This window comes from Rattus norvegicus, chromosome 3 (genome assembly GCF_021556685.1).
Source record: "Rattus norvegicus strain SHRSP/BbbUtx chromosome 3, alternate assembly SHRSP_T2T, whole genome shotgun sequence".
In the NCBI taxonomy this organism is placed as follows: domain Eukaryota; kingdom Metazoa; phylum Chordata; class Mammalia; order Rodentia; family Muridae; genus Rattus; species Rattus norvegicus.
In genome coordinates, this window is record NC_141536.1 from 12,424,249 (window position 1) to 12,438,725 (window position 14,477).

The window sequence follows — 14,477 nt, forward strand, 5'->3', positions numbered from 1 at the left end:
GGAGGGGCAGAAGACTGGGGTCTGTCACTTGCCTTTCAGTCTGTGAACCATATTTTACACTACAGAGGCATAGGCACATTTGCTGCGGTCTCTGTTCCCTTCCAGACAGAAGCTAGACAGCCTGCAGGTCACTCCCTGAGAAAGACCCTACTCCCCTGTACCCTTCTCACCCTTCTGCTGCTCTTCCTTCACACTCGGGACGTCCAGGACACGGGCAGGTAGGTGTGCTCATTGGAATGGCTGGTGTGGATTGTGTGGGCTGCACTGTGCCTGGGTGTGCAGTCCGTCTTGAGCCTGTATGCCCATTTGTGAGATGGGCATGGGGGGTAGTACTGAGCCTTAGGGAAGAAGCACAGTGTATGCTTCACACTCTTAATCCCAGCTTTAGGAAACTAACGCAGGAGGATTGCTGAGTTGAGGCAAATCTGAATTGTATAGTGAAACCATGTCTCAAAAAAAAGTTTGTTTTCGTTTTGTTTTGTTTTTAACGAATAGACTCTGGAGAGGTGGCCTAGTGGTTAAGGCTCTTGCTCCTTTCCCAGACAATCAGAATTTAGTTCCCATATCAGGTGGCTTACAGGGCAGTGCTGTGTGATCCCAGAGAGACTTAGAATCATGAGGTCCATGGAGATGGGTAGACACTTCTGACTACAGATCAGAGTTTCTGTTGTGCAAGATGAAAAGGCTGTGCCGTAGATACAGGAGACACCTGAGCCACAGCTCTTCCTCACAGTGCTGGCCAGACACAGGAGTGGCACCATGGGTTCTTTTATGGTAGTTATCTCATATCTCAAAGTCAACCGAAGCCATGGGCAGCGCAGTAGATTCTGGACTGGGCCCCGTTCTCAGCCTCTTCTTGGAGAGCTGCTCCCTGTGTGGGTGCTCACTCCTCTTGTTCCCTGGGCTGTGGAGGGTACCGCACCTCACTACTCCCTGTAGCTCCAGTCCCTCCCTGAGGCAGGAAGTGGGAGGGGTCACCTGCTAGCTCTACCCAAGCCACATCCACCTGAAACCGCTGGCTTACCACACCCAGATCCACACCCATCCCTGCCCACTCCCACCCTGTCTCTTTCTGAGAACACCTGTGTTTATTACTCATGTGTGTCCTGGACTGCTGTGCTGAAGAAGCAGCTAGTCTCATGCCAGCTCTAACTGCAGAAGTAATATGCCTGCCAGGAGGTGTGGTCCTCTACACAAGTCACTCTCAGGCCCAGGTCTTCTCTGGGCTTCAGTCCTCTTCCCTCTCAGCTCTGGGATCAGCCCACACTCTGGTCCTAGGTGGGTACACTTTGGATGTGTTTATTACCCTCACAGAGGGTAATATAGCTCAGGGCTACATAGAACCCAGAATGTGCTTTGAGATGGGGGTGGGGCAGGTGGCTAGCATGAATGGATTGGAGTATCTCCTTCCTAAGGGAGCTAGTGGGTCTTGCTGCTTCACCGGCCTCAGAAATCAAAGGAAGTACTGTGAAATGGAAGTCACAGCCAGAGCTGATCCGTCTGTCTGTCTGTCCCAACCAGTCTCCTGGAGGAGTGGGACAGGATATCTCATTTCCTCAGGTCCTAAATCTTTACCCATCCCCTTCTCCAGCTTTCAGCTCCCTTGGATGGGGCCTTGGAGCAGGGAAAGATACCCTAAGCGGTTCCCTGCTGGAGGTCAGCTGTGTGATTCAGCCAGCCCTCCCCACCCCACCCCTGTGCCCCCTCTCAGGAGTGTGGGTGGTGTACAAAGCCAGCTGGTCATTAGGGGGCTGGGGCCTTCCTGTGGGATAGACACTCATCCTGGCCCAAGAATCCAGGCCTTGCCAGGAGAGCTGTCTTAGTGGCTCCTGGCCTGAGGTGACCTAAACAGTGGGAATCCAGGGATGGGGATCCTGAACACCTGAGATGGTCTCTTGAACACCACATGTATCAGGCACCTCCTGCGCATGGGACCCCAGGCAAGAGGAGGGCAAACCCCATAGAGCAAGCCCGAGCTTAGCCAGGAGGAGTGGGCCAATGTCTTACTTGGTAAGAGAGGACATTGGACAGGTGTTTTGCCTCCCTGCATCTCTGTTTTCCTGTCTGTGAAATAGGTTAAAGAAGACAGAGCAGAGAGAGTCCACTGGAGCCAGTGTGGGAGGAGCCTGCCCTGTGCTGTAGCTAGTGCCACTTGTGCTAAATCCGAAATGCCTCTAGCCTCACACAGGTGTGCTCAAGAGACTGTCTGGGAGCACTTGGCCTTTGTGGAGAGGATTACCATGAAGGACCTATTACTACTGCCATGATCAACATCAGTATGAAAATACAGTAGGCCCCTCCACAGGGTGTCCTGCTCCTCTGTGGAGAGAATGAGCCCTATCTGACACAATATTTAAAAATCGGTGTGAAGACTAGATTCTGATCAGGAACATGTGGTGCTAAGTAAAAACACAGTTTCACTTTTTAAAATGGGGTTGCTGATATAGCTTTTGTATAGCATGCAGGAAGTCTTAGGTTTGGTCCTTAGGGAGTAGACAGGATCAGAAGCTTAAGGTCATCACTGGCTATGTGTGGGGATGAGTCTGAGGCCAGCCTAACACTAGATAGGACCCTATGTCAGATGTTGAACCAGAAGTCATCGAGAACTCTGAGGGCAGCCAAGTTAGCGGGGCCATGGTTTTCCCTTTCATCTCATGCCTTTTCTAGTTTCCCAGATGCTCTCTAGCGAACTTCTGGTGCTAGACCCTTCCTATACCCCACTTGCTACAGTTTTGTAGAGCAGATTAAGCTTAGCCTCCTTGGCAGAATGTTCATGGATTCCAGGGACTGCCCTTAAACTCATGTTTGTGGCACAGGGCAAGTTCTTCCTAAAGCAGCTCCTGGTCCAGCATTTCTCACACTCAGCTGGCCACTGGAGCCACAGAAGCCACTGTTAGACCCAGATTCCCAGGCTCCCAGTGCAGCCAGATGAGCTCTCTGGGGAGGCTTACTGTTTACAGCTCCCTTCCCCACACCACAGATTATTCACAGGAAGTTACCCATAACCTCCTTCTTGTACCCCTAACCCCACGAGTCCCTCACTAGACCTGTCTGTCTTCATAGCCCTGTCTACACCTAAATGTGGAGATGGGGTTTAGTTTCTTTTGTTTTTGAGACAGGATCTCCCTATGTAGCCCTGGCTGGTCTAGAACTCTCTATGTAGGTCAGGCTGGCTTTAAGCACACAGAGATGTTCCTGCTTCTGCTGGGACTAAAGATGTGTGACACCACACCTGACTACATTTGTAGATTTTTAGACTTCACAATTTGTTTTATAAGAATGAGTTTTGGAGGACTGGAGGATAGATCAGCAGCTGAGAATGCTGGCTGGTCTTTCAGAGGACCTGGGTTCAGTTCCTAGCACTTACGTGGTGCTACAACCTTCTTTAACTCCAGTTCCATGGGAATCGGACTCCCTGCCTGGCCTCTGTGGGTAACAGATTTGTACGTGCATACAGCCGTACATGCTGGCCAAACACCCATATGTATAAAAAAGTAATTTAAAAAGTTGTTTTGCCATGCATGAGAGTGCATACCTCTAATCCCAGCACTTGGGAGCAGAGGCAGAAATGTCTTTGTAAATTCAAGGCCAGCCTGGTCTACAGAGTTCTGGGCCAGCCAGGGCTACATAGACTATCTCAAAAAAATGAACCAAACAAACAAAAAAGACTGAGTTCATGGTCTTCCTCACTGCAGAAATTCCTCCAGGTTACTGCTGTCGCTTCATGGAGCTGGTCCTTGGGCTATGGTTTGGGTAGGTTTCTGTTGTTGTTTGGTTTTGGTTTTGGTTTGTTTGTTTGTTTGTCAGATTCTCTGTGTAGTTCTGGCTGACCTTGAACTCACTCTGTATTCAGGCCAGGCTGGCCTAGAACTCAGAACCTGCCTCTGCCTCCCGAGTGCTGGGGTTAAAGGCATGTGCGTGTCACCACACCCGACTCGTAGGATGGAGTTTTGGATGGTGGTGGAATTTTTATATTCCCTCATCCTTGGGGTCCAGACTTGTGAAGCTGCCTTGTGGTAAACCCCTCTTCTGGGTCCCTTTCAGGTTAAACCATGATTCCGGTGACAGAGCTCCGCTACTTCGCGGACACGCAGCCAGCATACCGGATCCTGAAGCCGTGGTGGGATGTGTTCACTGACTACATCTCCATTGTCATGCTGATGATTGCTGTCTTTGGGGGGACACTGCAAGTCACCCAGGACAAGATGATCTGCCTACCTTGTAAGTGGGTCACCAAAGACTCCTGCAACGACTCCTTCCGGGGCTGGGGGGCCTCCAGCCCAGAGCCCACTTACCCCAACTCCACAGTCCTGCCTACTCCTGACACGGGCCCCACAGGTATCAAGTATGACCTAGATCGCCACCAGTACAACTACGTGGATGCCGTGTGTTACGAGAACCGCCTGCATTGGTTTGCCAAGTACTTCCCCTACCTCGTGCTCCTGCACACCCTCATCTTCCTGGCCTGCAGCAACTTCTGGTTCAAGTTCCCACGCACCAGCTCGAAGCTGGAGCACTTCGTGTCTATCCTGCTCAAGTGCTTTGATTCGCCATGGACCACACGGGCCCTGTCAGAGACAGTAGTGGAGGAGAGTGACCCCAAGCCAGCCTTCAGCAAGATGAATGGCTCCATGGACAAGAAGTCATCCACGGTCAGTGAGGATGTGGAGGCCACTGTGCCCATGCTGCAGCGGACCAAGTCACGGATTGAGCAGGGCATCGTGGACCGCTCCGAGACAGGTGTGCTGGACAAGAAGGAAGGGGAGCAGGCGAAGGCACTGTTTGAGAAGGTGAAGAAGTTCCGGACCCATGTGGAGGAGGGGGACATCGTGTACCGCCTCTACATGCGGCAGACCATCATCAAGGTGATCAAGTTCTTCCTCATCATCTGCTACACCGTGTACTATGTGCACAACATCAAGTTTGACGTGGACTGCACCGTGGACATCGAGAGCCTGACAGGCTACCGCACCTACCGCTGTGCCCACCCTCTGGCCACCCTCTTCAAGATCCTGGCGTCCTTCTACATCAGCCTGGTCATCTTCTACGGCCTCATCTGCATGTACACCCTGTGGTGGATGCTCCGGCGCTCCCTCAAGAAGTACTCGTTTGAGTCGATCCGAGAGGAGAGCAGCTACAGCGACATCCCAGACGTCAAGAATGACTTCGCCTTCATGTTGCACCTCATTGACCAGTATGACCCTCTCTACTCAAAGCGCTTCGCCGTCTTCCTGTCTGAGGTGAGTGAGAACAAGCTGCGTCAGCTGAACCTCAACAACGAGTGGACGCTGGACAAGCTGCGCCAGCGGCTCACCAAAAACGCCCAGGACAAGCTGGAGCTGCACCTCTTCATGCTGAGCGGCATCCCGGACACCGTGTTTGACCTGCTGGAGTTAGAGGTCCTGAAGCTGGAACTGATCCCCGACGTGACCATCCCGCCCAGCATCGCCCAGCTCACAGGCCTCAAGGAGCTCTGGCTGTACCACACGGCAGCCAAGATCGAGGCTCCCGCCCTGGCCTTCCTGCGAGAGAACCTGCGGGCGCTGCACATCAAGTTCACTGACATCAAGGAGATCCCACTGTGGATCTACAGCCTGAAGACACTGGAGGAGCTGCACTTGACAGGCAACCTGAGCGCAGAGAACAACCGCTACATCGTCATTGACGGACTGCGGGAGCTCAAACGCCTTAAGGTGCTGCGGCTCAAAAGCAACCTGAGCAAGCTGCCGCAGGTGGTCACGGACGTGGGCGTGCACCTGCAGAAGCTGTCCATCAACAATGAGGGCACCAAGCTCATCGTCCTCAACAGCCTCAAGAAGATGGTTAACCTGACAGAGCTGGAGCTGATCCGCTGCGACCTGGAGCGTATCCCTCACTCCATCTTTAGCCTCCACAACCTGCAGGAGATCGACCTGAAGGACAACAACCTCAAGACCATCGAGGAGATCATCAGCTTCCAGCATCTGCACCGCCTCACCTGCCTTAAGCTGTGGTACAACCACATCGCCTACATCCCCATCCAGATCGGCAACCTCACCAACCTTGAGCGCCTCTACCTGAACCGCAACAAAATCGAGAAAATTCCCACCCAGCTCTTCTACTGCCGCAAGCTGCGCTACCTGGACCTCAGCCACAACAACCTGACCTTGCTCCCCGCTGACATTGGCCTCTTGCAGAACCTCCAGAACCTGGCCGTCACAGCCAATAGGGTGAGTGGCTGCTCTGGTTGCTCAGAGGACTCATTTCTCAATACCATTGATGCTCTGGGTTCTAGAAGCTCCGTGTTCTAGAAACAACGAGGGTGCAGGAGTTAGACTCCTAGGCCTCATCGCAGGTTTGCTAAATCAGAATCTCAGGCTGAGAGTCTGTCCTTGTCAGAGAATATCAGTATTGTGCTGTAAAGGGATGGTGTGGCCTGTGTTTCAGGGATGTGCATAAGACAGGAATCCCAACACCAAGATTCTTTTGAAATGGGGTGGTGGGAGGTAGTTTTTACCTTGGAGTTTGTGGTATCTGTCTCCCAACAATATTTTTAGCCTAGAGACCAGCCTGTATGCCCCCAGCAGGAGAAACTCTGTGGGTGGCTTTGCTAGCTGAGGTGAAGCCAGATGGCCTCTGTAACTCCAACATTGCCCATGTCCCCGCTTCTCTGCATCAGAGTGGTGAAGAACAAAGTGTGGCTTAGGTAGGCTCACTCCACTGCTCTTCTGGAGAGGAAATTGAGGGCCAGAACTGAGAAAAGCAACGCCCTTGAAACTATAGGTGGCCCCTGTGCACCCAGCCGTGTGTGTGTGTGTGTGTGTGTGTGTGTGTGTGTGTGTGTGTGTGTGTGTGCGTGTGTGAGAGAGAGAGACAGACAGACAGACAGACAGACAGACAGACAGACACTGAGAGACAGAAATTGAGAGACTGACTGAGAGACTGGAGCCCCCACCAAGAGGTAATGGGCCAGTTAGACTGGATAAGGACAGAGCACTTGTGTGGCTTGTGGTCAGGGGAACCCAGGCTGCAGCAACTGAATGTCAGGCCCTGTCATCAAGGCCTACAGGATGTCTTCCAGTAAAAGGTGGGGAGCCTGAGGTTAGGGATCAGGAGACAGAGCTAGAGTGCCAATTCAGCCACCACCTCTGTGCCTCCATTAATCCAGTCCTTAAAGCAAGCTGGTGCTACTCACTCTTGAGTGGAGGTTGTGGTGGCCTTCAGCAGGTGGGACCTGCTACCGGCAGCTCTTTGTGCCAGCCTCAGGTGTGGAGGACAGTGTGTGTAGCTCAGGACTCACCTCTGTGTTCCACAGTAATGCTTTCTTTCTTTGTCCTGGGCGCCTTTAGTGTAGGCCAGCGTGGATCCTCCACGTCAGAGGGATGGGGGCAGTCTTTATTTGGCTTATTTGGCTTGGTTTATTGTACATATGAGAATGTCCAAGGACGATGGTCGACTCTGGTTGTTTCCACTAGAGTGGGGCCTCTGAGGAGGGGTCTTGGAGGTCCATGAAGAACAGTGTTTGGGAAGCACCGCCAGCCCAGTCCTGTCTTTAATGTGTGTGGGGGGAGTGTGCTAAGTAGTGCTGGAGGCTGGTTACCTCAGGGAGGTGGGATGAACTCTCTGTGCCACAGGTGCTAGGCTGGATTCAGGAAGCTGTGGGCTAGCTCTCAGCCTTGTCTTATCCTGTCCCTCACCCCCAGGTTCTCACACCAGACATGCCTGTTAGTGTCGTGCCTATTAGCTGAGGTCACCCGTTAGGGAAGGAGCTGGTGGAGGCATGTTGTCCTGTACTAGAGGAAGGGGACCCTCTGACACCCTGTTTAGCACATTGCTTAGTCACATCCTGTCTCCACCCCTACAAGCACCCAGATGTCTTTTATAGGGAAAAATATGCTTGGACCAATTACAGGCAGGCTGGGCCCTCGTGGGCTTGAGACTACAGTAGGGTGGGCAGTGAAGTGGGAGGCTTGAATTGGATAAGGCTGCTAGGGACAGAAATGACGATGAGTCTGCAGAGCCTGTGGGGAGAGTCATGGGTTAGTGGTTGGGGAGGAAGTGCGGGGCTCTCGGGTTTCTTACACCGTGAGCCAGGACCCAAGAGGAGGTGTAGGTCTTCAGAGGAATGAGCAGTTATGCATACTGTGTTAGGCTCTCAGTGAATTGGCCTGAAACTTTCAGTCAACATTACTGTGCTCCTGGATGAAGAGAGATCTTTGGTGTAACCATCCAGGAGAAGGGAGAGGGGGAGAGACAAGGATCTGTCATGAACTTGCAAGTGAAAAGTAAGGTTGGGTTGGAGTATATGACTCCTTGTGTGGAGGCTTCAGCGAAGGAACAGATGTGGATGGAGCTTGTGACTGGCCAGCAGCAAGGCTGGCGGAAGGGCAGATTGGGCTGTGTGAGCTCAGAGATGGCACTTCCCCAGATGGTTGGTCAGGAAGGTTGAGGAGGAGCCATGGAAGAGGTGCTTCCCAGAGCCTCCTAGAAGCGTTGTCCTTATTGAAGACCAGGTGGCCCTGAGGCCATTTCCATGATAATCATGGAGAGACAGCAGAGGTGAGTGAGGTTCAGGACGATGGGAAACAACTTTCATCCTTCAATGGACTAGGGACACTAGGGGCAAAGGATATATGTGGCCACATCAGGGAGCCAAATTACCAAACTACCTTCACTTTCTCCGAGGCCTAGGGAGTATTTGGTGGCAGAGTGATGGTGTGAGGTTCTGGGGAGAGGACTTTAAAGAAGGGACCTGTGGAGGTGTCGACTGACTGAGTGGACCTGACCCCACCAGTCACCGGCCAGAACCATTCCTACTACCCTTGACTTTATCATTATCATAGGATGGTGGCAGTGGGAGTGGGGCAGGGAGGCATTGTGGCTATTCTGGGAAGGCTGTGGTTCCTGGGTCCTGCAGGGCCCACTTCCCATGTACCCTTGCCTTTTACATCCCTGAACTGTAGACTCTGTAGCCACCTTGCCTACCTCTGACCCCTGGCCACAGCGGAGGAGACATCTCCGAGCAAGTGAGTTATACTCATGTTGAGGCAGGAGCCACACTCATTTCTCTGCTGAGAAAACTTAAGTTGCCCATTGGGAACCAGAACCTATGGAGTTCAGGTCCACCCTGAACAAAGGTTCTGACTTAGGAATGCTGGAGACGAGTATTTCTAGTCCAAGCTTTATGTTTCAAAAATGGGGAAACTGAGGCCCAGGAGGGCACGAGGCTTCCTTCCTGTTCGTGAACAGGGCATTGTATTCAATAGAATGAGAGTGCGGTTCCCATGTGAATAGCGGCAAGAAGCAAAGCTCGCATCCTCACCAAAATGGGCAGCAACGTCAGACGATGCGTGTCACCTCTCCATGGCAGGAGAATAGGGACAGTGGTGGGGTCCCGAGAGTGGGCATTGTGCAGCTCTATCCACTCCCTGTGATTTGCCCCTTCCTTATAGACACAGAGCATCACTACTGAACCAAGCTCAAATTGTGGCACCACCCCCTATCTGCTGAGCTTGAGTATGGGAAACACTCACAGAGCACTCACTGCTGGTTTTGAACACTGGATGGGTTAACAGTGTCTGTGCCGGGGCTAGACTCAGTGACTAGGAGGCTCTTCTAGAGGACGTGAGTTCAGTTCCCAACACCTATGTCAGGCAGCTCACAAGCACCTGTAACTGCAGTTCTAAGGAATCCCGCACCCTATTCTGACCTCCTCAGGCACCCTCACACAAGGGGCCAGGGCCAACGCACACACATGCACGCACACGCACACAGGGTCTGGAAAGCTGGCTTCAGTTCCCAGAGCTTGCTGTCCTGTTAAGGACTTGAGTTCAGTTCCAAGCCCTGACGGCAGCTCCCAGCCGTCTGTAGCGCCCTTTTTTGGCCGTTGTGGGTACTGGGCATTATTGTGGTGTGTAGACACAGGCAGGCACTCAGAACATAAGAGATAACTCTTCAGAGGCTGCATTGATGGCGGCGTGGTTGTGAGCACTTGTTGCAGAGAGCCTGAGCTTCCTTCCCAATATCCACATGACTACTTCAAACCATTCCTTAACTCCAGATCTGATGCCCTCTTCTGGCCTCCACTAGATATGCACATGGCTGCACATACATACTTGCGGGCAAGGACTCAGACACATAAAGTACATAAATCTGTTAAGACAGCAAAACAGGTCCCCAGCTCCAAAAAAAAAAAAAAGAAAAAAAAAAAAAGACAGCAAAACAAAAACTCCAAACAGTATCTGTGCTCAGCTGCACATGTATATGCAGCTTCCAAATTGGGGGGGCCCTGCACCCTAGCTAACCTTGTGACCTGATAATGAGGCAGGAGGAGTGCTCTAGCTGGGATTCTGGCTCCTAGCAGGGAACTCTCTCCAGTTTCCAGAAATTGCTGCCCCCCATTCAGAAGCTGCTGTTAAGCTAGACAGGAGGACCAAGAGCCTGGGCCTGGCCCTGGCCTCAGCGGTGGGTAGGGTAAGCATAGCCGCCAGGTCGATAGTCCTCTGAGGGCAGGTGCTAGGTAGAGTCCACAGCCCAGGACATGTTGTAGGACCATCCTGGAGGCGGTCATGGTGGCTTCCTGAAGAAAGTGATTGTGAGTGACTGTTGGACCTACAGGAAGGGTTGTCAGGATGCAGAGAACTGATGTGTGTGAGTGGGGAAGTCCAAAGGCCCTGTCCAGCCATGCACCTCATCCTAGCCCTTTGCTCCCTCCTGCAGATCGAGGCGCTCCCCCCGGAGCTCTTCCAGTGTCGGAAGCTGCGGGCTCTACACCTGGGCAACAATGTTCTGCAGTCACTGCCCTCGAGAGTGGGTGAGCTGACCAACCTGACGCAGATTGAGCTTCGGGGCAACCGGCTGGAGTGCCTGCCCGTGGAGCTGGGCGAGTGTCCCCTGCTCAAGCGCAGCGGCCTGGTGGTAGAGGAGGACTTGTTCAGCACACTGCCGCCTGAGGTGAAGGAACGGCTCTGGAGAGCTGACAAGGAGCAGGCCTGAGCACAGCCTGGAGGAGCAGCACAGAGCCGCAGCACACCCTCAGGCCAGCGGGCAGCCCAGCTCTCCCCAGACTGCTGGACAGCCAGCCGGGCCCAGCCAAACAGAGGCTGGGCCAGAGCAGAAAACGGGGACTGAGGGGCTGGCCCCTTTTCTCCTGCTGGGACATGTACACCCAGGGCAGGCACTTGCTGGAGACCAGCATCTCAGAATGCAGTGTTTGGACAATCAGGGTCTTCACGCTGGAGCCCTCTCTGCCTCAGTGCTGGGCTGAGCCAGCCCCCAAGCAAGGCCCAGGAACAGTAACCTAGATCTGGGTATTTATTTCCACTTCCCACCTTCTCCTTCCAGATAACTTACACATTCCCAAGAGGGTCGGGCTCTGTGGGCAGTGTTTAGCACCCTGGCAGTCACCTTTTTCTTTTTCGGGTGATACTGACAGAATCAAATCAAGTGCCCATCCGTCCAGACTTGGGCAGGGTTGGGTAGGGTGAGCCAGCCGCAGGACGGTTGCCGTATTGGCACTGGGCTAGGCTCTGGCAGCAAAGCGTGCGGGAGACCAGGCCTCCAGGTTGAAGGGTCAGGCCTGGGCTTGCCCCATCAGTTTTTGAAGCAATTTTAGATTTTTTTTTCTTTTTTTTAAGCAAGGGTTTTTTGGGGGGGAGGGAGTTGGTTGTTTTTTTAAGCTTTGAAATGATGGGTGAGGTATTTAAAAAAAAAAATTAAAAAAAAAAAGACACTAAAGGCCAGTGAGTTGAAGTCTCAGGTGGGTGGTATTTCCCCCTTGAGCAAAGCAGCAAGACATTGAACAAAATTTCCTCTCCCTGGGGTGTGGGCCAGGATGTCTTCCCAGTCTGTCCTGACCTTGGTCCAGAAGTGCTATTTGCTCTTCTCGTCTCCTGGGGCAGGCTTTTATTTTGTTTGCTTTTAAGGTTTTGTTTTTTTTTTCCTTTTTTTTTTTTTTTGGTGTCCTGTTATTTTTTTTCTCCTCCATGGGCCTTGGCAGGCACTCTTTTCATGGCTGTCAGCCAAAAGGAAGGCTCTGGAGCTGCCAAGAATGGGGGAGACTTGGGCTGGCTAATTCCCAGATGAACGGTGCTCCATCCCCCTCCCCACCCCCATAATGCCCCTCCACGCACAGTGTTAAGGAGCCCAGAGCAGCTGCTTCCCCCGTCCCCCCAACCCAGCCCCCAACTCTGTCCCCACATCAAGGATTTGCTCAATACCACCTCTCGCCTCTTCTGCTTACATTAGCTCTGTCACCATCTGGTCCATCGTGAAGAGCTGACATTTAGAGGTAGATTGGGCATGAGAGGTCACCACTGGGAGGGCAGGCTCCCCAGTTTTGGGGTTCCAGGACAGTTGTTACTGGGCGCCTGGTTTGCACACAGTACAGTTAGCATCTAGTGGTGGTAAGCCACTCTGCTTTAGATCAGTCACTAGGGTCCCCACCTAGAAGGGTCCTTGCCTTAGATCAATCCCACGGACACTAAGGCACGTTTAGCGTCTCTTGTCTTAATGATTGTGTCTGTCTCCGTCAATTTGTGTTTTCCGCGTCATGTCGTTGGATGTAACCCTTGGAAATACTGCACACTAGCCTCTGACAACCACGAAGCAATCCGTTACTCATGGGTCTGACTTGTAGACTCAGTTCAGATATCAAATAAATCTATAACACAATTGCCTTTGGAGGTCTCCATACCATACACAGAAGGGCTGTCCCTTCACTTCTCTGAGGTGTTTTGGTCCTGCTTGACTAGTTTGTTGAGGGACCACTGCTTGGGCTCTGCTCACTTCTCTGCCCGAGAACCTTGTACACCGTTGAGGCGGTTGCCTGAGGTGGTGAGCCAGACCAAGCACCTGTAAGTTCCAGGCAGGTTCCTGACCAGGGGTCTGTGGCCCACATATTCTGTTGTCCCAGGTGCCTGTTGTTTGAGCCCTCACAAGCTTTGACTGGTCAGTGCTAGAAGAGGAATCTGGAATGGGAGCCAGGAATTCTTGCTCCAGCCCAGTTGTCTTGTGCTTGAAGCTAGGCCCATCTCTTCCCTCTTGTGGCCTCTGTATCCCCATCTGTGCCTTGGGCGTCTCCACCCTGCTTTCAGAAGATGCTTGGGGTTCCTACACCCAAGGCTCCATGGTTCTGCAAAGGTAAGGCTGGCAGTCACCACAGGCAGGCCTCTATGGCTCCCAGCCCCTTCTAGGGTCAAGTGTAGAGGATCAGAGGGAGAACTGCCTTGTGACCTCAGCTCTACTGAGACTCTAGTTCCATTAATTTTTCGCTCCCCCCACCTCCCGTCTTTTTAATAATAATGGCACAGGCAGGCTTATTTAAAGGGGTTGTGGTTATGGAGTGTCTACTCTCCATCCCTGTAGTGTGTAGAATGCTGTATGGGTTGGGGAGGCCTTGCTAGGAATAGAGCCTGAGGCCTTGAACGTGTAGAACAAGCCGCCTGTCCTGCTGAGCTACACCCCCTAACTCCTGGGTGATCCTCAGGGGAGTGCTTCTTTAGGTTCACATGCACAGAAGCTGGGAGTTCAGGATCTAACAGCTGTACCCAGTGAGGATTCCATGCCACTTCTGAACATCACAGGAGTTGGGAACTTCAGGGCTACCCTGGCCTCAGGAAGGGTAATCCATTTGTTGGGGGTGGACCAAACACTTCCCACTATGCCCTACCTCCCTGAATTGTTGATTTCAATTAAGCTTCTAAACCAGGTGTACTCTTTTTTTTTTTTTTTTTTTTTTCCCCCGGAGCTGGGGACCGAACCCAGGGCCTTGCGCTTCCTAGGCAAGCGCTCTGCCACTGAGCTAAATCCCCAACCCCCCAGGTGTACTCTTGTCACGCCTGTAAGCTCCGAAGCCTGGAAGTTGAGTGGGGAAGATCGCCAGAGGCCAAAGCCAGTGTGGACTACACAGTTTCCCAGGCAGACCTACAGAGTAAGAGAGGGTCAGCAGGAGCCCCGTCAGTAGTCTCCCACTATCCTTCTGGACTACATGCCTATCAGGAGCCCTTCTATCAGAAGTATTTAGGTGAGGAAGAGGCCAAAATGTGACCAAAGAGGAGGCCTGAGCTCCACAGGCCCTGAGCCCTCAGACCTGAGTCATCTCTGCCCCTGTGGACTGCTTGCAGATAGGAGGCTGAACAGAAGGGCTTCAGTCAAGGAAAGACCCTCTTACCTCCAATCGGAGGAACTTCCAGTTCCGCTGCCCCTGCCCCACCCTGGAGTAGGAATGGAGTTGGGAGAGACTTTCAGGCTTCTGCCCCAGTCTGGAACTAGTTAGCTTCTGAGGAAAAAAAAAAAAAAAAGTGATGTGGAAACACCACCCACCCTCCCCCTGAGGCCAGCAGAATGAATAGAACAGAGGGCCCTTTGCCTCCCCACCCACCCAGGCCTTGCCACTCTACCTAAAACCACAGTGTGGGCCCAATCCCTACCTACAAAAGCAACTTAGAAAATTTGGAGAAATTGGAAAATAGTTTTAAAAACAAAATATTGGGGTTGGG

The 14,477-nt window shown here is 52.5% G+C and overlaps 1 protein-coding gene and 1 long non-coding RNA gene across 8 annotated transcripts in view; one reads left to right on the forward strand and one right to left on the reverse strand.

Moving 5' to 3' along the window:
* Lrrc8a (leucine rich repeat containing 8 VRAC subunit A) overlaps window positions 1-12,651 on the forward strand; it is a 27,148-nt gene extending 14,497 nt beyond the window's left edge. For 4 of the 7 annotated variants that reach the window (XM_087652679.1, XM_087652680.1, XM_087652682.1 and 1 more), the window contains 2 exons: window positions 4,045-6,209; window positions 10,699-12,651. In XM_087652679.1, coding sequence (XP_087508805.1) covers window positions 4,053-6,209; window positions 10,699-10,974 — 2,433 coding nt within the window. In that variant the 5' untranslated portion in view covers window positions 4,045-4,052 and the 3' untranslated portion in view covers window positions 10,975-12,651. 7 annotated transcript variants of the gene reach the window in all.
* LOC120101891 (uncharacterized) lies at window positions 11,905-14,259 on the reverse strand. The gene is made up of 2 exons (XR_015684224.1): window positions 14,150-14,259; window positions 11,905-13,111 (listed from the first exon to the last, which is right to left on the reverse strand). It is a non-coding gene; the product is annotated as an uncharacterized LOC120101891 (long non-coding RNA).
* Window positions 14,260-14,477: the final 218 nt, after the last annotated feature.